General features: G+C 40.1%; 3 protein-coding genes across 7 annotated transcripts; 1 reads left to right on the top strand and 2 right to left on the bottom strand.

Moving 5' to 3' along the window:
• Positions 1-183: 183 nt before the first annotated feature.
• On the bottom strand, positions 184-3,058 carry LOC120799878 (nuclear factor interleukin-3-regulated protein-like). The gene is made up of 2 exons (XM_040145344.1): positions 2,945-3,058; positions 184-2,227 (listed from the first exon to the last, which is right to left on the bottom strand). The coding sequence occupies exon 2, from the start codon at positions 2,138-2,140 to the stop codon at positions 875-877; it is 1,266 nt and encodes a 421-aa protein (XP_040001278.1). The 5' UTR covers positions 2,141-2,227; positions 2,945-3,058; the 3' UTR covers positions 184-874.
• On the top strand, positions 1,253-22,065 carry c15h22orf23 (chromosome 15 C22orf23 homolog). Of its 5 annotated transcripts, none has more exons than XM_040145348.1 (7): positions 1,253-1,275; positions 19,783-19,886; positions 20,058-20,120; positions 20,519-20,692; positions 20,878-21,015; positions 21,291-21,391; positions 21,659-22,065. In XM_040145348.1, exons 2-7 carry the CDS (start codon positions 19,790-19,792, stop codon positions 21,758-21,760), a joined length of 675 nt encoding a protein of 224 aa, XP_040001282.1. In that variant the 5' UTR covers positions 1,253-1,275; positions 19,783-19,789; the 3' UTR covers positions 21,761-22,065. The 5 variants fall into 5 exon arrangements, with proteins under 5 accessions (XP_040001282.1, XP_040001283.1, XP_040001281.1 ...); XM_040145349.1 differs by lacking the exon at positions 1,253-1,275 and adding an exon at positions 1,438-1,525; XM_040145347.1 differs by lacking the exon at positions 1,253-1,275 and adding an exon at positions 19,098-19,208.
• On the bottom strand, positions 14,283-16,868 carry klf1 (Kruppel-like factor 1 (erythroid)). The gene is given in 4 exon segments (XM_040145346.1): positions 14,283-14,467; positions 14,564-14,887; positions 14,890-15,400; positions 16,463-16,868. Coding segments are annotated over 4 exon segments (1,086 nt in total). The 5' UTR covers positions 16,538-16,868; the 3' UTR covers positions 14,283-14,291.
• Positions 22,066-22,480: the final 415 nt, after the last annotated feature.

The raw sequence follows: 22,480 nt of genomic DNA, 5'->3' as shown, positions 1-22,480 counted from the left end.
TTGCTCGCTCTGCCCAACCACACTGAGTCTGTGATGTAATGCAAAGTGCAGTTTAGAAGGGCTTAAAACTGTCTTGCCTATTGCACATTGATGGTTTAAAATACATGTAGCCCAGTTTAAATTATGCGAAGAATATCTCAACTTGTCCTAAAAGATTCACCAGTCTTCTTGGCTAAAATATACTTTTATTTTCAAATACAGTTCACTTCAGTTACAATTCTGCACAGTGATGATGACAATTTCTATGTACCTTGCTGTCATAAGATAAACCAGAAACAGATATAGTGAACAACACAAAACCACAGTACAATCCAATAGTCATATTTATCACATTTATCACACGTTTAACACAAGATAATGTTATACACAACGTACTGTATATTGTGCTGAAAGGATAAACAAATGTATGATGTCTCAAAGAAGAGACATGTGGACAGATGTGTTAATGTTCCCATTTGTGGTGACCAGGGTGAGACTGAGGTGCTACAAGTTATAACTGTGTGCATGCTTAGGATCTAACATGTTCTCCCAGTGTCTGTGACTGATCTGTGTTCAGACCTGTGAAGCGTCTTTCAAATCCCCAGAAATCAGGATGATCCGAGGACACGATGAATCACCTTTTTTAACAGTTTTTCAGATATTGAGCATTATTTTTTAAAGTTAAACGTCTTTTCTCTTAGTGGTGTACTGGCCATCACAGATGGATATTTACAGGTGTTGTAAATAAAGTTTGGCATTTAAGAGGTGGCTGTTTGCATCGGTGCCATGCTGCACTGTGGAAATCAGCAGAATGTGATATCAATCTTTTGGAAAGATGTGAGGTGAAATCTGTTTATTAGCTTTAGCCTAGATTAGATCCTCCTCTGTTCAGGTTTCATGCAATCTTGGAGAGCAGCTGCTGAGAGAAGAGCCTTTTGAGCTGAGCCACTTCCTGAGACAAACAGCTGATCTGCGACCTCAGATTGATGTCCTCTGTTGTATACTTGATGTCCCTAGGGATCTGCAGAGAGGAGGAGTTATAAGACCCAGAGGATGGACTCTGATACTGCTGTCCAAGTCCACCGCTGGGCTCCTCCCTGGACCAGGGAACCTGACCCTCTGCCCGACTGTCCCATCCTGCCTGTTCGTGGTTCCTAACCTGGATGTTTGGCCCCACTGTAGCCACAGGTGGTCCACTGTGTCTGTTATCAGAGGAAAGAGGCATCTCCCCTACGTCACTGCTACCACTGGGGCTTTTGAAGCGGAGCTTGTGCGGGAGGCTCTTCAAACCATCAGGTGAGTCCTGTTTGTTTACATACTGACCCCCGTTGACCTCCAGGGGATAGATGTGGGTGTTGTAGCCCTGCTGCTCCTCCACCAGCTCCCTTGGCGAAGGCCCTTCACGTTCACTCAACGTGTCATCAAAAAACACAGGGCTGCCCATATTTGAGCTACATGATGTGGAAACTCCGGACTCCTCGGATACGCTGTGACTTGACAGAGGCCCGGCTCCCCTTGGGCCATAGATGGCAGCCTGCTGCAGAGGGTGAGTCTGGATGTGGTGGGCGCTGGCCCTTTGCTGTGTGTTGAGGTATGAGGGTCCGTCAGTGTGAGGCTGGTAGTAATGTGTTGTACTGGGTGGTGGATGAGAACATATGGGTGCAGAGAGCGGCAGGATGGTCACATCAGACGGGTCCTTGACCAGACCGAAGCGAAACTTGAGGGCCAACAGCTCGGCCCTCAGTCGAGCGTTTTCCTCCAGCAGTCCCAGGACCCTCCTCTCTAGCACCATGTCATTGGCCCGCCGCTTCTCTCTGGACCGTTTGGCTGCCTCGTTGTTTTTTCTTCTCTTGTCCCAATAGCCTTCATCTTTCTTCTCGTTGGGGATGAACTCCCGTTTGCGGCGTGCATTATTGCCATTATCTTCGTCGCAGCTGCTACCAGCCTTAGCTTCCGCGTTGGCGAGGCTCTCTTTGTGTTTGAGGACAAAGGTGCGACCCAGGAGGGTCCGGGCCAGTTGGCTTGTGGAGGTCAGGATTGAAACAGCCTCATCCGTAAAAGACTCAGCCATTCCCAGAGGCCTGGACTCCAGTCCCTCCACACCCCGCGGTGAGGGCACTGACAGGTCTTGGATGATGGCTCCCACAGTCTGACAGGTCATGTTCAATCACTTCAGGGAGCTGCAGGGTCTGTTAAGAACTCGCTGATGGTTGGAGGTTCAGAGTGAAATATGCTATAATGGCACCACCTAGTGTTGAAAAAAGACAAACACATGATGAGTTTAGGATTTGTTTACAAGGTTGCAAAACATTTAATCAACATTATACTGCTGCCAGCTGAATGTTGTAATGTATTTATCATTTGGAAAAGAGCTTAAAATAATGGAAAAAAAACCTTTTCAGATTAAAACAGATAATTACGAGCATTTCAGAGGGATAAAGCTACAGAAATAGACTCATAATAACAACTGTCTAATTCTATACAAATTGTGTAATTGTCTCTATATTTCACCAGTGAAATTTTAATTCATCATATTTATGTATAAACCATCATAAAAATTAATTCATAAAGAGTAATTCAGAAGTTTCTGGTTAAAAAAACTGTGAACAATCCAAAATGATTATTCCTTTAAATCTTAAATTTAATTTGCAGAATTTGACTAAGAGTCAAATTATTTGCTGGCCGGAGACCATAGCCAGGCATTTACAGTTATCACTACCGAGATGTTTTCATTAAACCCTGTTAACTGTTAATACATGACTGATGAGCCCTGAATAGTTTGTTGATAACATAAAAGTAGCCTACTCCCGTATTTCACCCGGTATGGGATGCTAACTATAAAATATTCATAAACCCTCTTAAAAACTATTTGACTAAATACCCACGCGTGATTAAAGAGAAGAAAGAATTGAATTAGTACTAAATCCCTTGAAAAAAATGAAAGTATAAAGGAGATTTTACTTACAAATCAAACAGCTGCTGAAATCTTTTATACAAAGCTGTTCGGTCAGAGTGAGGAGACATGTGGAGCTTCAGAGGTCGTCTGGATGTGTCTGCTCCTCAAAAGCTCCGCATCTCTCTCGGTTCTTCCCCCACTGATCGGTTCAGCCGGGGTCGGTTCCTCACCCCGGCTGACCCCCCCCTCCGATCCTCCTCCTCCTCCTCCTCCTCCTCCTCCAAACGGGAAGCCAGCTGAGCCAAACCAGCGGAGAAACTCAGAATGAACGGCAGCAACCCTGCTGCTCGCAAAGTAATACCACACAAGTTGTTGTTTTTTTCCTTTTTTTTTTTAACTTTGCTACAGTTGGCAGTCGAAAGACGTACAATGTTAAAAATAAACTGTAAGCCCAAAGCCTCTAACAATGACTTGACTTACATTAAAGATAGTGGCCTGCCAAAGTAGCACTGCTGACTCATACTGAGGTTAAAACTGAGGTTTACACTTGTTACAACAAATTTCATTGTGAGATGAATACTATAAACAGACTGTTGTATTGTCTTAATAGTGTTTGGCTAGCTTCTCCTCTAATTCTCTCTCCTAATACCACTAGCAGGTCCATGAATTGGGTTTATTTGAGACAAAAAAAAAAAAAAGAACTGATAGAAATCTGACCATGAAACAAAAATACTGAGGTAAACTAAGAGTATAGCCATGCTAGCAACCTTGTGAGGCACTTCTTAGGCACAGTAGCTAAATGCTAATGTTCAAAATGACAATGCTAACATGCTGATGCTAGCTAGATATAATGTTCACCATGTAAGTTTAGTGTGTTAATATGATAACATTTTCTCATTAGCATTACACAAAAAGTACAGCTCAGCCTGATGAGGATGTCTTTAGTTTTGCAGGTATTAAGTCAAAAACCAAAGTACTGGACAAATTGAAATTTTGACCTGATGGTGACGCTTGATGAAAAGACATTAAAGGAAATAAAGGATCACCACAGTTCTTACGGTATAGGATCAGGGCACCACGGTCAGCAATTTTTTTTTGCCAGTCCATCCAATAGATGTGGAAATATTTCACAGGATAAGTGAAAACTTTGACCCATTGGTGGCGCCAGAGTCATCATCACAGTCAGTGGGATTCATCCTCTGGGGACCATGAACATTTGCACAAAATTTCATGGCAATTCATCCAAAAATTATCAAGATATTTCGGTCTGGACCAAAGTGGTGGAACAAAAAGAGACTGACTGTGCCATGCCTGGAACCATTTGGCTAGCATGGCTAAAAAATAAATTTCCTTTCGGGCCACTCGGACAACACCATATAAGGCATTGTATATGCTTATAAGTCCTTCAACGAGGGTTTTAATTTTATAGTTGTACCTGGAAGTGTTGCTTTAGTTTTTTTAGGCTGGCTGCCCTAATGTGGCTGGACAAGTTTATCATGTTAAACCTGTTCTTCACTCATACAGTAAAACAGTGGGAGAAATCCTCAAAAGCTACATATCGCTACACTCTTTCTTTCTCTATCTCTCTCACACACACACACACACACACACACACACACACACACGGGCGCACACATGCGCATGCAAACACGCACACACACAAACAGGTCAAAGTGATCTTAAACATTACCCAACATGTTTGACTCAGTTAACCAATTTTAATTGGGTCATGATTCCTGAAAAAAAAAAATCATAAATCTAAATATATGAGAGCTTTCCCACTATTTACTGGATTTAACATTTTAGTATATAAAACTCATGCGATGAGCTCTAACTCGACAGTCTGTTTTTTACTGAAGTTTTATTTCAAGCAGAGAAAATTTATTTCTTGTGATTTTGATAAAGAGAGGATCTTTGCTGATCCATTTAACACCTGCAACACTATCGGGTTTCTGTTTTTCTCCTTCAGTTTTTTACATCACTGTGTCAGATTAGGTCATCTAGTTTACAAAAGCCTGTGTGCATAGCCGTCATGGTGGCTTGAGTTGTCCTCATTTGCTCTTTGCAGGTAAGTACCCATAACAAGCAGTTCAAGGTAACACAGTTACACGGAAAAATGTGTTCTGTACCTGCTCCCTTTGTTTCTTTAAAAAACACGCGCACAAAAAGAGCATATGATTATATTTTTTATTTCCATCACATTCGATTATCAAACACACCAGTTGCCACTGTAAAAGAACAAATATGTGATGATGTGTAATGTCACTCACTCACTCATTGCATTGCCCCTGTGTCACTGCACCTGTGAGTTAATCTTTAATTATATAACCATGAATTGTAAATGCAGAATCTAAAGACAGCCATACAGAGAGAGCGAGTCACTTGAATGCCAGCAGATAGTATGAATGGAAATAAGAGCTGTTATATAATACACAGAAAACGAGAGTGGAGAGCATGTGAGGACTGAGTGGTGCTGGAAGTTCAGTCGGGGTGAGGTTGCACAGAAAAAAGGAACATTGTTCCATGAGCGATCCTCTGGACAGTGATACTTCCTCCCCGCACATGGAAATGCTTCACACTGGACCTCTCTGTCTCTGTGTCAAGCTCATCAGTTTCTCCGAAACAACGCAACAGTTAACTTCTCATTCTTGGACTCATGTACATATGTCCGCGCCGGACCATTTAGTAATAACAATCTCGCTATTGACCTGTTGCTATGACCTTGACAGATGCATTTGAACATGTTGGTGTATTGCTGTGACATGCAGTGGTGTACACAGACTCACAGAGGGGGGCTGGGGGGCAATTCTGAGAAAAGAAAACTGTACTGCTGTCCCGAGGTTCAGCTGAATGGGCTGCGAACATATTAGGGTAAATGAAACATTGTGATTTCAGTTCATTCCAAGTGTTTTTTATAGGTTATCTATTCTATGTAAAAGATTTTCCAAGAAATGCTGACAGCTTCCAGGAGCATGGGGTTTTACAGCAAAAAATATGTTTTGTAATTCAAAATCCAGTTTTCTAAACAAACACAAAACACTTTATGGCTGAGATTATTTTACCTGTTTCCAGTACAAATCAACTTGAATTTTTAATTTTCTATAATGGAGTTTCATTGTCATGATACATGAGCTGCTACTTCGTGAGAAATAATTTTACAAGGAGTTATGTCTCAAAGATTCCTGAACAAGAAGAAGAGTCTACAGCCACGCTAGCATCTCTGTCAGGCTGTACTTAGGCACAGTCGTTCTTTGAGCTAAATGCTAACATCAGCATGCTAACATGCCGACAATGTTAGCATGTTCATGTTTAGCAGGTATGATGATTACCATGTTCACCATCTCTGTTTAGCATGGCAACATGCTAGCATTTGCTAATTAGGAGTAAACACTAAATACAGTCAAGGCTGATGGGAATGTCACAAGTTTTGCAGGTATTTGATCATAAACCAAATTGCTGGCCAAAATTAAATGTTGACAAAGGCCCCTAGATGAAAAGTCAGGGGATCAGGGGAACAAATCATCCTGAGGGGGACATGAGTGGTTGTTACATATTTAGTGTCAATCAGTCCAATAGCTGTCAAGGCATGTCACACAAAACCAAAAACTTGAAACTGCTGGTGGTGCCACAGCAAAACTCAGGGTGTCACCAAAGTCATTAGGCTTCATCGTCAGCAAACCATGAATGTCTGTACGTAATGTCACTCTGGATCAAAGTGGTGGACCAACTGATATTGCACAAACCAATAGCATAACTGAAACTCAGAAAGTAGGCTGAGATCATTTCACCTGTTTCCAATTCAAATTGACTTGTCTAAAGAATTATCTACTTTGAAGTGTAATCTCTTTTGATACTGAAGCAATTATTCTGCCTTGAGATTTTTTTTTTCTCTCCAGAAATATGTTTCCAAGATTCCTGAAAAAAGTTGATTGCCGGATGTAAAAAGTTCCATTTGGAGGATGTTTTACTATATTTACACTCACAAAATAAAGGACAAATGGACAACTGGATACAATCCATAATTATGCTTTGATATGTTTAAGTACACCTAAAAAAGAAAATGTCCCCACAGTGTGTCTACCTCAGCACAAAAAAAGACTGTCACTTTTTCTCTATAAAAATTACGACGGCATTTGCCATGATCAGGTTAAGTCATAATCTCTCTGGTACAGTATGTGTGTGCATGTGCAGATTCTAAACTGACTCACCTTTGAACAGTAGCTTATGACTAATCATGTCCCCATGGGTTGTGCTGAAGGTTGGTGCTGTAAAAGATCAACCATGGCTACATCACTGGACATGCTTCTCTGACAATGTGTCCACTCTGTACCATGGATTATGTAACTGAAATACCGTGCAAAATATGAAATCAACGACATTTGTTATTGTGTGTGTATGAGTGCATGTGTGTGTGTGTGTGTGTGCGTGTGCCTTCATGTAGAGGGTGAACTCTCATTTGAACCTTGTAAACTCAGGTGGAAAGCAACTGACTTCTAGCGCACTGGATGAATACTCTGCAGAAGGTGGACTCTAACCTCTTCATAAATGCATTGTCTAGTTGAGACAATCAATCAAATGAATGATTGGTATTTTCAATTCAATTCAAAGGTTGTTTAATGGCATGAAAGTTACAAAAAAATGTTGCCAAAGAATTAAAATACAATTTAGCTAAATACACAATGACAGAAAAAAGGGGAATAAAACAACGGTAAGATCAACATTAATATGTGTGTGTGAATGTTTAAATTAATTCATTGATCTGTGGTGGTAATTTGCCAAGAAATGTAGAAATGCAACAAAAAAGGCAGGGAAGAAAATGACTGCAAGCTAGTAAAGATGGATGTAAAAAAAAATGGATTCAACACATTTGTTTCAAGTTGAAGGACACACATGGTGCATCTCGGTGAGAAACACTGAATGTGAAGGAAAAATCCACAGTGCACCCTTATTACAAAATTTTATTTCACATTATCCTTCTTATAATGCCCTCTAAGGACAATTCACATCTAAAACAGCTGCTAACTATAAGAACTCAAGTAGCAGCTCTGTATACAAATGATAGCCAGATAGCCACCTAGATTTGATCACAGATAGTGTTGCAATAGAGAGATAAGTGATTGAGCAACAATCACTCATTATCATTTATTTATATTTATTAGTAGTATATATTCAGAGCTGAACAAAGTGTGTGTGTTCTCGTGCTTCTATCTTTGTGTTAGGGCAGGGGTTTAGGTTAGGCGTGCTGTGATGTTTAAAGGGGCACTCTGCCAAAGTTACACGTCAAAGTCAGTTTACTAGTCATGAGGAGTACTATTCAGTCTGTTCAACCAGTTGTGTAATCTCTCCTGTGGAGGAGTTTTGTCAAGTCTGACAAAATAACTCAAAGAGATCGCTTGAAAATGTTCAAATTGGATTTGAGACTGATATTGGATGTAAGTGTTTAACAGAGAAGCTGTTTTACAAACTGGAATTTGAAAGACCTTGGCATTTACCAGGCAAAAGTCAGGATATTTCAGCTGCTGCAGCTTTGATTTTGACCATTCTAATTTTAAACCGTCTCTTGTCAGTCCCCTACATGTATCACGTAATTGCTGAAATACCCATTTCAGATTAAGATTAGGTTTTTGGGAATGCATTTTGTCAGTGAAGGTCCTCAAAAGTATAAAGAAGTACAAATACGTGTGCTTGTGCATTCATGTGTATGTTAAGCTTCATTAGAGCATCGAATAACAAAGGCAGAAAGTAATTGACTGTCCCTACACAGAGTGGCCAGTGGCCTTGTTTGACTTTGACTGGGTTTGTGCGCTTAAGTTCAAATCAGGAGAACCCCCCCCCCCCCACACACACACACACACACACACAACCACTCCCCCCCTCTCTCTCCCTCCTTTTGACATCCCTCGATCCACTTGGAATCACAATCCTTCTCAACAGTCTCAGTACTGCAGCGGCTTTCACCGTTCTAATCCTCATCCTGTTTTCGTATATCAGGCCAAGATTCCCATTATGTGAGGTTGTGTAATCGCAAACAAACACTTCAGTCATTAATTCCTCGCATGCATAGTAATTTACAGTAAATTACAGTGAATTAGCTAAGCCAAGAGAGAGAGTTTATTGTGCTGGACAAGTTTATCTGCATTTAGAAATACTTATCTCTCGCACCACATGGAGAGCTGCCAGTTTGGCTCGGTCCATGAATGTGTAATCCCTAAACACATTCAACTGTAGATAGATGTCTCAGTTTGAGGGCTGGTATCAGTGCTGTCCTAAAGTAGCAGGGTTTAATAATGCAGAGAAAATCCATTTATAGATGCTCACTGGAGAAGCAGAGCTCCTAAAATATTAACGTGACAATACACTGAACACTGAATGGTCCTCTTTGACTGCATGTGTGCAGAAGGTTGTCTGGTGAACTGAGATGGCTCTTTGGCATAAAAGATGTCCCTGTTTCTTTTCAGTAACAATTTTGTTCTGCTGAGGTCACACAGCGCTGCCATTGACAGGATGTTACAATGTGTCTTTGCCTGCAGGCCGGAGAAACAACACAATGTTGATAGAAAATTAAAGGGCATGTGTTTGCAAAGAATTGACCGTAATGTTTAGGTTGCTGCAAATGTTTTTATTTTAAAATCCACGATAGCTGTAGTTATTGTTTAAATATCAAGCCTTGAATGTCATATTTTTTATACGCATTATCACAAACATGTTTTTAAGCGTTTAAAGTATTTTCTCTTCAACGTGCACAGATTAACTTTGTTATTTTTATGACCTCCGACCAAGTACAGTTAAAAGTAAATTCAAAAAACATGTTATTCATGCAGTAACTATCAAATGAGGAAATGAAATAACTTAACAGCCTAATAGACAGCACGAGTTTTAAAAGATTTTCAAATTACATTTTCACTTCTCTATAGCAATCATACAGTTCTAAATGCATTGCATAGATGGAATATTGTCATTTTTATGGTTTTATTAGCATTATTCTCGTTAGGATTAGATATGATCACTGTTTCATCTCCAACCTTCCCTTTCTACTTCTCCCGTTCCTTAATATGAATAAACAAGTGTCCTGAAATGTCCTCTCCCTGTGGAAAGCTCCTACACAGAAATCGATTAATCTGCATTTCCCCACTGAGGAAAACAAGAAAGAGAGAGGGAATTTAATTTCACATCTGTCCTCAGTAAACCTTCCCTCAGATGCTCAGCGTTCAAGTTCTCTTCTGTTTCCATGCTGATGAATAATGCTTCTCCCCACTGCATCTGCGAGTGGCAGGGAAGAGGGAAATATTTCCATCTAATAAAACAGTCAAATTAAGTGGTTTAATGAGCTTTTTCCATTCATAATTTTCCATTATGCCATGGAAATTTACAGAAAATTAAAATTACAACTCTACAGAACAGTCACCACTTGCTAGGAGAAGCCAAATTCATGCAAAAACATTGCATAATTGGAATTCTTTATAGCACACTCTGTTCAGATTTTAAGCCTTGGCCTGGTCACATGCATAATTATAAAGACATTTTTAAACTTTGACCTGTTTAGCCGCTGCTACCCTCCGGTCAGACCGCAGTTTTTTTCTAGGTAAATATTTAATGTCTTGTTCATGCTGCAGGGCTTGTTTTGTAGACTGTTAACACTTAAGTCATGCCATGAATACATAATTCCCACATAATATCCTCTTTAGAAGTATGACATGATTTTAAGAAGACAGGAGGAACTAGAAAGTGGAAGGAGAGAGGGGATTTGTTTAAGAGTTTGATTGTTTGTTCTTTCGGGGCACAACAGGTCAGAACTCTGCCTCTGTCCTCGTGTCACCTCTAAATGCCAAATCACATTCCCTTGAACACTGCGCTAAAGGAAAATCATACTGCGGATGGGGCCTCACGACCATCTCTAACCTGTTAGTGAAGTGTTGTGGGTTTATCTTCTGATGTGGAATATCTTGCAATGCAAGCACTGTCTCAGTGGAAAACAGATTATTGATGGCCAAGGAGTAAATCTGTAGCACTAGAATTATCGGGATTACTTCCTGTGTGTAGATTTGGCTGCGAATAGGGCACCAATGTGTTGCTGATGTATGTGCGTAGTGAGGATGTTACTGGCTCACTTCTCTTCTCGGTTCTCATGTCATCCTGGATGAGCAGGTTTAAGAATCCAATCATAGCCACGATAGTACACCAAAATGGAAACTTGGAGTGGAGTTCATTGGCGTGCCGAATAGAGTTTATCCTCTAAACCTTCCTTTGGGACAACTAAGAATAAATCAGACCTATTAAACAATAAACCTGCCACACCTTATTCAAATCTATTACTGTAAAACCTGTTGGAACGTCTTAAAGGGCTACTCCAGCAATTTATTGTGCCACCTCCATAAAGTTGGGGGAAAGATTTAATTGCCAAAATCACAGAAGCATAGTCTGAAATATCCGGACTTTTAGTCCCCATTATATTTATATACATATTTATATATATATTTATATTTTAGGCACTTCCATATTATAAAGTGCCCACGTTCAGAAAAGTCAGATTATCCGGTTGTGATTACGACTTGAAAGTTGACCGCCATTGGGTTGAGGAGGATGTAATTCACCTTTGAAGTTCAAATGAATGTGTGACCATTTTAATTAGACTTTTTTCTTCATTCAAAGTGTATCTCACCATGTCTGACCACATCAGTTTTTTTTTCATCTCTGTATATGTGCATAAAAGCATGTCATCTGACATAATCAGGATGAATCAGTAAGTGCTGAGTTACATAAACAGATTCTCACCCTAACCTCACCCAGATTAGATTCACTGCAGATGCAACTGCCAACAGCCTGCTGATACCAGCCTGCAGGCTTTAGGGCTGGTATAATAGCAGAAGACTGCCACCCAAGGGCCAAAGGCTGACATTACACTTAGTATTTGTATATTTTTAGATTTATTTATATTTTTAGATATTGATCGAGATCACCTGCTCGAATAAATTATGTTACACTGAGAGGCAGTTTTACAGCATTAGAGGTCTTTATTGGATCTATGACAATGATAGCAATAATAAAAGGACTTTAAAGCACTCTTCTTAGCATAGAAAAACATTGTACAATAATATAGTATCTTCTGTTCATATAAAAGATCATTTTAATAAATATGTTGCTCATTTTGTATGATAATAAACAACTGAGAGAGATGCAGATTATTTACAGATTTGAATTCTGCTTGATGAGAAAAAAAAAAGCCTACATGTTTTTCTTTAATTGAAATTCTCCAAACACACAAACATAAAGTTAGATCACAAAAATACAAAACTGCATTCAATGTACAATCATATACTTAAAGTTACAATCATTATCACAAAAGTAGTGGTAGTAAAGTTCTTACACCAATGAAGGTCCTCAAAGTCTTAGTCTCCAACGTCATGTCTTAATGATGTCTGAGTAATTAGTTTGATTTATTATAATCTAAACTGGAATTAATTAAAAACAAACCTAGACTGTCACATTGAAGGAGAAGTGTAGCGATTTTATACATCAAAGTTTGTTACAGGTCTTGAATAGTACAACTACATATGTGAAAAAAAAGTTGTATAAAGCCTTTCGCGGCTCCAGAGGGAGCTGCAGGAAGTCTGATTAATTGCCTCAGATGACATCACCTGAGGCACCTTCAGTTGGGGATGAAGACTACAAGTTTGAAACTGAAAAAAATCTCGTGGTGTGGGGTTAGAAAGAAGTGAGCTTATCAGACCTCTGTGGCCTGCTACTCATCTCTGCTTAAGGCTAGAGACTCAAGGCTACATTAGCTGCTGCTAGCATCACACACCTGAATCTCCAACTGAATTGTTGGCAGTCGATTAGCATTGTGGGTAATGTAGGTGCCATGTCACAATATCTCTCTTTCTGCTTTCTGTCAGTTTTGAGACATTTTTAAAAATGTTCTTCATGATGTGCTCTTTAAGACTGACATGCTTGCTGTGCGCTCTACTAATTTGTGTACATTTTATTCACTTGTTTAAAATTCAATAAAAATATTCCTGAGGAAAAAAAAACTGCTTCATGAGTCTGACAGTCTTATATAAGTGCAATGCTACATTGGTAGAGTACTCTTACAAATATTATTGGTTATGTTGTCGTTATCTGATGGTCATTTTTGGCTAGACTGCAACAGCAGGGCCAGCCCTATAAACACAGATATCCGTGACTGACTGAATGAGTAATAAGGTTACACCAGTGCCATGTGACTGAGTGCTGACATTACACCATTGGTCGGCCGGCCAAGTGTTGGAGTTTCCCCATTGGTCATTGCAACAGTTTCTAATACGTCATCACGGAGTGTTTACAGGCAGTGTTACCAACTTGGCGCCTTTGTCGCTTGATTTACCTACTTTTCACATTCCTTTAGTGACTTTTCTTCGCAAAAGCACCTAACAACAAATCTAGCAACTTTTTGGACAAACCTTAGCAACTTTTTGTAGGACAGAGTCACTAGTATTGCCCTGCGAGTGCGAGGTCATGCTTTCCCTCCACACGAACACCTTTCTGCATCTCATTTAACTGACCGCACGGCAGGCGACACAAACGTGAATGAGCTTCTAACTTTCTCTCTGAGTGATCATTTTACAGGTAAATATAGCTGAAATCACAGCACAGCTGTTTTCTTTAACCTATATACATGGTGATTTACGGTTATAAAACTTGGATTTTAGCGGTGCAGAGCATGTTGGTTAACATATAGTCTTAATGGGCTACATTTGAGTCATTATTTCATACTGGTTCTGTTGTCTGACAACAGAAACAGAAAAACATGTAAATGAGAACAGCTTTATTGGGAATTCGGCTGTATTAAATTACTGTATATGTGAGCACAGAGAGTAGGAGAGAAGCAAACAAATACAAGGTTTTGGCCTAGTCCTGTTTAAGCAGCGGATATCAATTGTTTCTTTTGAAAAAAAGAATTTCATATATTAAAGGCTTTTGAATTGGATTTGTCAAATTGGTCTTTTCAAGTAAACTGGACAAGAAAAAATGGACAAGAAGCTGACAATTAGAACATCAAACTTCCCCCAGCCAGCATGTACCCAATCATTTGTGATGCCAACCTACCACTGGTTGTGTTGTCTGTTCTCATGGCCTAAGTTTACCTGTGAGCCTGTATTGTTTATCAGCCAGATAATCAAGTACAGATTTCAAGTTAACAGTGGGAAAATGTTGTTAATATCTGGGGTCACCGAGTCAAATTCAAGTGCTCAGTACTGTGTTGATTTGAGTCAGAAATCAAAGAATATCAAAGTCATCATAAGTTTTCTACCTTTTAATTTCTTTGTTCTAATTTCTTAATGCTAGGGGTTTGTGTGTGTGTGTGTGTGTGTGTGTGTGTGTGTGTGTGTGTGTGTGTGTGTGTGTGTGTGTGTGTGTGTGTGTGTGTGTGGGAAAAGCTTCAGGTATGTCTCTTCATGTGCAGAGCCAGGTGGTCAGAGCGGGAGAAGGCCCTCTGACACAGCAGACACTCGTAGGGTTTCTGGCCCGTGTGCTTGCGGTAGTGACGTGTCAGCTCGTCCGAGCGGGCAAATTTCCAGCTGCAGCCCTCCCATGAACAGTGGTAAGGCTTTTCCCCTGAAGAGTAAATCATAAAACTAATAGTAATTATCAAAATGGAATTTTATCTTGAGATCAAACGTAACAGATTTCCTTCTTGTGTCTTTGGTTTACCTGTGTGGGTGCGGAGGTGAGCCTTGAGGTGTGAGCTTTTGGTGTAGGTCTTACTGCAGCCAGGGTATTCACAGCTGTGGATGGCAGGCCTCTTTTTCCCCGTGGCCCTCCGACTACGTTTCACCTCCACCCCAGAAGGGGGCAGCTGGGGTCCAACCAGCAAGGGCTGCTGGTGAAGGGGCAGATGACCAGTCGCTGGGCTGTGGGTGTAGTCACAGAAAATGTTGGTGTTTTGATTGAAGTTGGGTATGTAGCTGTAGTGTCGGGGGTCAGGGGTCACAGCTTGAGGTGGGATGAACCTGCTGTCGGGGAAGTTCACCATGGAGGGTGCTGCTGGGGATAGTAGCTGTTAAAGTCCCATGATGTGACCTTACTGTGGTTTCCTCTGCTTCCTTGTGGGAAGCCAAACTGATCTACATTAGCTAGACTGGGAAGTGAAGTCTGACCAGACTGGTCATCATTATAACCACGGTGGTACAGTTCTGGCCGGACTGTTGTGGTTTCAGCGGGGGACAGGAGCTCTGCCATGAGGCTGCCACTGTTCACCTGCAGACACTCCTGTCCTGGTTGGTCCTTAAACATGCCTGCCTCTGGGTACACTGTGTTTGAGTTGAGCTGTGGGAGCCGTTGATCTGTGTTCTCCAGAGAGGGATTGAGGTCAGGCGAAGGGTTGCTCCAGTCAGAAAGCAGGAAGTCAATGTCCCAAGATGCCCGGCTGTCATCATCTAGGAGCTCCTCTGTCATCTGTTGAGATACCTGCAGCTGCTCAGTGCCGCTTGGTGACAGTTTGTTACTGAGAGAGTCCAGAGGGAGCGAGCCATCCTCAGACTTCCACACCTAGATGTTTTCGGAGAGTATTGAAGGATAGGTTCAAGTTTTTAAAGGTCTACCTTAAATCAGTACTCACATGTCATTATGTACATTGAAAGGGTTTTTGGTTTCTGTAATTGTTTCTACTGTCCATACCAGATGCAAAGAGATCCTTCCTCCAAAGTTATTAGTCTTTCCAGGACCAAATTTCTACTTTGTTACTACTTTGTTCTACTTCACAATCCCTCCACCAAGGGAACACTGTCTGTAGAAACACAGAGGGAATTTGGAACTATGAAGCCTGTAACTGCAAAAGATACTGACTTGATTTGTCTAACTCAGACTTCTGAAGCCTCATGTTAGATTCAGTTGAACTTCAGACAACATTTTTTTTTACACTTAACGAGGACAATAGATTTCCGCCCTTATCACTTACATTGTAACCGCTTTAGAAAGGGATTTTTTTGCAGCCAGCAAGGACAGCAGGATTACTCCCCTTTTGTCCAAAGCAATGTACAATAAGTGCATTCAAACTCCAGAGGTACAAGAAGCTACATTTCACCATAAATTGGAAGTGCATTCCTCCTGAACAACAACTAAAAACACGTTCAGTGTTACAGTACAGAACCCATAATCTTGAGAACTCAAACTCTATATAATTTTCTTTTTTTTTCCCTTTTTGCACTACGTAGCTCTCATCTATGAAACACCTGAATATGAAATATAAATGTGAACGCCTTTCTTCTACCCTGTTAGAATGCAGGAAAAAATACACGACACACGCTTTTGACAAGTCAGGTGAAAAAGTTCACAATTGCACAGATCACAAGTTCAACTTAACAGTTCAAGATGGACACATTTGTAAAGTAAATATTAACTGTAATAAGGAGTAAATTATGTGTGAAATGTGAAAATGACCATCACAGTTATAGTCATTATACAAGGCAAAGGTTAACGTTGCCTTTATGATATTATTCATTATTCAACTGATGAATAAATCAATTGAAATGAATAAATCAATTTAGTTGTTTTTTTTTTTTTTTCAATTATTGTGTAGGATCGAACAACTGAAGTCAGCATGATACTTACTTTCATATTATCACTGGAGTGAGCGAGGCTGGTGAAGGAGCTGAATGAAGGGAGCACAGCCTGTGTAACAGCCATCAAGCACTTTGAGATGAAGTCGACTGACAGTTTTAAAAGAACAGTAAAGTTTTTCTCCTCTTTTTGCTTTTTCTGTTTTTTTTTTTTTTACATGACCGTCATGTAACAGAAAGTCAAACCCCAGCTCACCAGGCCACTCATCCCATCTGTAGTCCACTCGCTGCTAAAAGGCCTCAGACACAGTTTCTCAAAGCTGTCTCCTTTTCTCCATTCCTCACTCGCTATCTCTCCCTCCTCTCGCTTGTCTATCTCTGTCAGCTGTGAGTCTTACTTCAAATCTCTCTTTTCATGTAGGTCTTGACCGTTAGGAGGTGGAGCGTAAGTGAGTGAGTTTCTTAGCTGGCTACTTCTCCCTATGCCCTAAGATTGTTCATTTAAAATCACCAAGAAACTCGGCTATCTCACCTCAACTCACTGTCTTCCTGTTCTGTGGGTTCCAGAGCAAAAAGTCAACTCTGAAAAAAACGGATGAGCACCAATGTGTGATTTCATCGAAAAACATTAGTCTATTAAAAACATCGTGCATATAATACAAAGGAATAACTAAATATTAATGTAATATTAATGCTAAAATCAGCATTGAGCTTCTTTACTGAATAAATTTCTCTGGTAACTTAATGGGCACTAACATATTTTAAGGTAAATAGGCTTCAGCATTTGCTGAAACGTGGACTGACTGGGTTGGCAAGCTGTTTTCAAAGTCAAGTTTTAGGAAAGGTTTATGTTGTAAGGCGAATAGACTGCAGAAAAAGTCAGAACATGGAAAGCCAAGCACCCAAATATTGGCAACCTAAGACAAAATGGGGGCTGGGGGTAAATTTTACTTGTAATTCCTTGAGCATTAAGCAAGTTATTCTCAACAGTAAGTTAGAAAATACCAAGAAATAAATATATATATTTTTAGAAAAAAATATCTAAAAGATAAAAGGTTTCTGCAGTAATTAGCTACACCAGAAAATAGATGAATATCACCCAAAGGTTAGTTAGCTTCCACCAAACTACTGCAAAATGTAGTTAATTTCTAGTTTTATAAAATGCTTTAAAATGAACCTTCAGCACTGCAGGCTAATGCAGTGCTCACTTTTTTCGATTCACAAGTAAACAGGTCAGTGGTCATTATCAGATGACTGGCCGCTATCTAATAAAGCATGCTTTGGCGAAGCGTGCAGTGTGTTGGTGCATGTACGGTGAAGTGTGTGGACTTTTTATACTAACGTGATGTGTGAAGCCTTGGCAGAAACATGTTTGAATAAACGTAATGTTCGTTTAAGCAGTGATCAGATGTGAGCTACTGACACACGTTCAGTGTGAATACATAAAACAAACAATTACTAGCTGATAAAAGTAAACAGGTAAGCAGACCGACATATCTCATGAGCACAATCACAATCGTATCTAATACATTTCATGATTGTGGTTTTAAGTCTGCAAAGCCTTTGTGCCATTCATTGAGTCATTACTGTTAAGAGTTTTAACACACTCCGCAGACATGCACGCACAGATCGGTCGCCTCTGACTTCTGAGAAGACCTGTGTGTGAAAGGTGATTATATTCTGGCTGCTGTTTATCTTTTGACACAGGGCAGAGGCAGGCTGCTGTCTTCCCAGAGATAATGGACCGCTGACTGCTGCTGATCCCCTATGACTAGCCCATCACTGATAAAGACTTTCTTTCCCTCAGAGTGACGACTACATCCATTTCTCAGGCTGAAAGCTTTTATATGGCCTTAAAGGCTCTTTAATGTAGGCCTTCAACACATTACACAAGTTCATCTTTGGTCTGTTTGCCAGAGGAGACTTCACTTACAAAGGCTTCGGGCTAACTTGTAAAATTTCTGTGATAGAGATGACCTGCGCCGTATGTAGTCATACCATGGTCAAAGCAGTTCCTTGAAATATTTGTGAAATAATTTGAAAAACATTGATGAAGCGCAAACGAGTTGAGATTTTTAGGCTGTGCATACAGAGCCTCACAATTCCCACTTTAATGTATATTAAGTGAGTATTAAATTTATATAGATCACCTAATTTCATAAACACTTTTAAAGAAAATATTCTTTCTCTTGGCCTCAGTGATATGATGTGGATTATTTAATGATCCCTGTGGAGAAAGTGGACCTTTGTGGCAGCAACGTAAAAGGGAAACATTACAGTGGTATAAATATTGTATTTTTTGAATTTGTTTATTTCATCTGGTACCACCAGACTGAAATATCCCTTTAATGGGATGTGTCTAGTCTAGAGGCTGGCTTTGAAAAATGTATATTTTTTTCATGCTATTTGTATCTTTTTGCTCATTATCAATAGTAAACCACGAAGCGTCTGCACCAACGAGTCAACCAAGCGCCATCTAGTGGCGATATCTTGTCACTGCGCTTATCTCTTTACGAACAAGAGCAAGTGAATGGAAAAATTAACGACAAAGCCAAGCACTCAGTTTTTAGAATGGGCGGTCGATAAAAACAGAAATGTGTTTAAACATTATCATTATATTACCTATTAAGTTAGGAACAAAAAGTCTTTCGTCCTAATATTATGTTGTCTTGTTAGAAAATCGCTGGCTGGTTGCTATAGCAACGGGGCTCCGTTGTATAGGAGAGGACGCTGCTGTTTGTACTGGAGTTTGTCCACCGAAAATAGCTAACGCTGCTTGCGTTCACGAAGGACTTGTGGTAAGAAAAGCGGTGTTTAAGTACGCTCCGTCTATTTGGCGTCAACTTGTATGGCTTCTTGTGATAACTTTCATCGTGTAGAGTCTAGAGTGGAGTGCGTTCCTGGCATTCACCTGTTTATTGTTAGCCACGTAGCGAGAGCGCTGTTAGCGAGGTTCACTGTAAACAGGATTTAGTTCAGCCAAGATGCGGGGCTTCAGTGATTTTGAACGGTAAAGTCAACATCTACAATCACACAAGTGTCTCCCTATTGCATCAGATATTTATCCGATGATCTTTAAGTGGGACATTTTGGAATTTTAGGCCATGACTATTTTTTGGGACATAATATTACAGGCAGTTTTATTTGTATGATGGACTTACAGCTACGAAACTGAAAATCTCTTCATATCCCTGTAACATCAATATAGCTACTGTCATTCGGTGTTTTTGGAGCAGCTCCACGATTTGTCTTTAAATGACTTAATTATACCTTGTGTCTCTGCTCAGAGATTTATTCAAATTCACAAATTACAACTGAACCGTAGATCACAATTTAACGGAGATAACATTGAGTATTTGATGTGTCTTTTAGTTTGTAGATGGAGGCCTCCTCACATCCTCCAAAAGCTGGCAGGGGGCTGTGGAACGACCCCAGGGCCACCGCGTACAGCAAGGAGACCCAGGATATGCTGAGATGTGAGATGATGCACTTGTTGACAATCTGGTGTGGATGGTGAGGTACGAGTGGGACATGCCCAAGTAGAGAAACTGACTGTGTGTATGTCTGCGTGTGCAGGTATATAGAAGCGTTTACCACTGTACAGGATTGTGCTGTCTATTTCTCATCATGCTCTCCCCTTTGCTCAGTAATGATGCAGGAATCAAGGCTCACCACCCTCCAGAGAAAACAGATCAATAAATGTCTGATGAGTAAGTTTGAGGCCTTGGGATGAGGGGTCGGGAGAGGTAATTTGGTGATACTCAAGTATAATAGTCAAGTATAGATATTTTATATATTGTTGGAAATATTTTAATGTGATAAAGTGCTCACCAGGTATCGTTACTGCAACTCTCAGCATATAAACTGATCGAATCTTAGCTCAAAGGTATTATAATAGGGGCCCTCTGATGATTCTTGTACCTACATTGAACAGTCAATTACCCACACCTTTGCATTGCACTAATTAAAATAGACAAGTGCTCCATGATCATTGAGTTTACTTAGCTGTTGTACTACTTCCACAACACATTATTTGAATCATTTAGCATTACTACATTTTGTATTGCCCCAATAAAAACTTTTATTTTTTAAACCTTTTCCCCACCAGATGGAGCAGCTTTGCCATCGGTCCCTGACCCCACATCATCGGTGTCTCCCCCTCAGCCTAAGGCCAGTAAATCTGTCCAAAAACACCTGCCAAGCAAGCCTCAGAGACGCAGCGCCGAATCTTGTCGTTCTGGGAACAGCTATGTCAGAGAAAAGTTCCGTCCCACTCCTACGAGTATGTTCTTGAAGCTGACACCTTTACTAGTTCTGCACATACAGTATGTGTTTTGACAGGCCTATTTTGCAAACAGTTGCGATATAGGTCATTCATCACTAAATCTGGCTAAAATCTCTTTTGTTTTATTTTCTCCGAAACATTCAGTCTTATTGCAACTCTCCTTTTTTTCACTCTTATTCTAGGAGACTTAGAGAAAGAGAAGAGGAGGCTTCAGAATATATTGGCAACAGGACGAGAAGAGCCCACAGCTGCATCTCCCCAAAATGTTTCTACAAGTTGGAGCCGAGAAGTGATGGAAGAGAGAGACCACTATCAGGAAGGTGAGACTAACTGCACAGAAACAGATGATGTACTGTAGAAGAGTTAGAGTAACTGCTGTAACAGAGAGCAAATGTTCCCATTACAACCTGAACAGAAACACAAGACATTTGAACTAGGATGTTTTGTGTTAGAGAGCAAGATGATAGTGTTGATAGTATTGTTTTTATTCATTTCAGCCTGGATTAAATTATGCTCTGTGCAACTCTGTTTCACTAAATATATCCACTAGACCTTAAATAAGTCTAGAATTTATCTGTGTATGTGTCTTGTGTAGTTCTGGATGAGATAGAGGAAAGAAGACAGTTTCTGGCTGACATGGCCTCTCTAGGCCAGGAGAAACAGTACGTCAACATCATCAACACTGAAATATCCCAGGTAAATAAGAAATGGTTTACACTTAAACTCAGAGTAGTCTGTATTATGCTCTACTGTATTTTGAAAAAGCTTTTTGTGTCTTCAAATCTAATCATTATCTTATAAACAATATAATTAGGTGATGAAGGGCAGATCAACAGCCTCGTATATAGATCTTTAAAATGGTATCAGGTTCAGATTCCGAGCATACTGAAGGGGAAAAGGTATGATTCATTCTCTCTGAAATACAATTGCACTGAAATGCAAACTGTCACGACTCCAATCCAGAAAATCAGAGAACTGGAGGTACTGGACAAGGCCCACAGTCCCAAGACATCCAAGAGGAAGGAGGAGAGTGCAGTAGAGACGACAGAAAACGTGGACTCGTAGGAGACGACTGCTGACTGACAGCTGAGTTGTCACTGGTAAATTACTTGGAAATCAGGTGCCAGCAATGTAACTGCAAAACCATTCAACACAGAGTCCTAAGACAAGTGCAGATTATGAATAGGTGGAGTAAAGTCCAATATATTGATTGTGATTGTGACGTCTGTAAAGAGGTTACAGCTGACATGCTGCACTGTGCTTCAACCGTACCAGTAGCTGAGGTGTGACAATATAACAGGCTGTGAAAGGGATTAAATTCACAAGAAACAAACAATATCTACTTGTATTAACTTATTTTATTCCTCTGCCTTCCAGTGTCAGTATTTTATATAACCCTGCTGCTGTTTTAGGACAATGTATAGTGCTACAGAAGCCCTTGGTTTCAGCTAGACAGGAAGACAGGCACGAAGCAGAAACAGACACAGCAGAGATCACCATTTAAAATAAAGGACAAACAGACAATCTAAATGACAAAACAGGAACAGAATGAGTAAACAATACAGGCATTTACATTAGCTCCAACAAATGAAGGTAATCCACATATGCGATTAAATAAATGGCACTCTTACAAAGAATCTCAACATTAGCACGGTTTTCCCTACCCACTTTTAAGGCAGCACACTGAAACATACAGAAAGGCATTGTAAAATATAAATTAATGATTGCATATTCAGGGTTTCCCAAATGGTTAAAACTGTTATGTTCAGTTGTGAAATTGCTGAA

Source organism: Xiphias gladius, chromosome 15 (genome assembly GCF_016859285.1).
Source record: "Xiphias gladius isolate SHS-SW01 ecotype Sanya breed wild chromosome 15, ASM1685928v1, whole genome shotgun sequence".
Lineage (NCBI taxonomy): Eukaryota > Metazoa > Chordata > Actinopteri > Istiophoriformes > Xiphiidae > Xiphias > Xiphias gladius.
This window is presented reverse-complemented; position numbering and strand designations above follow the sequence as displayed.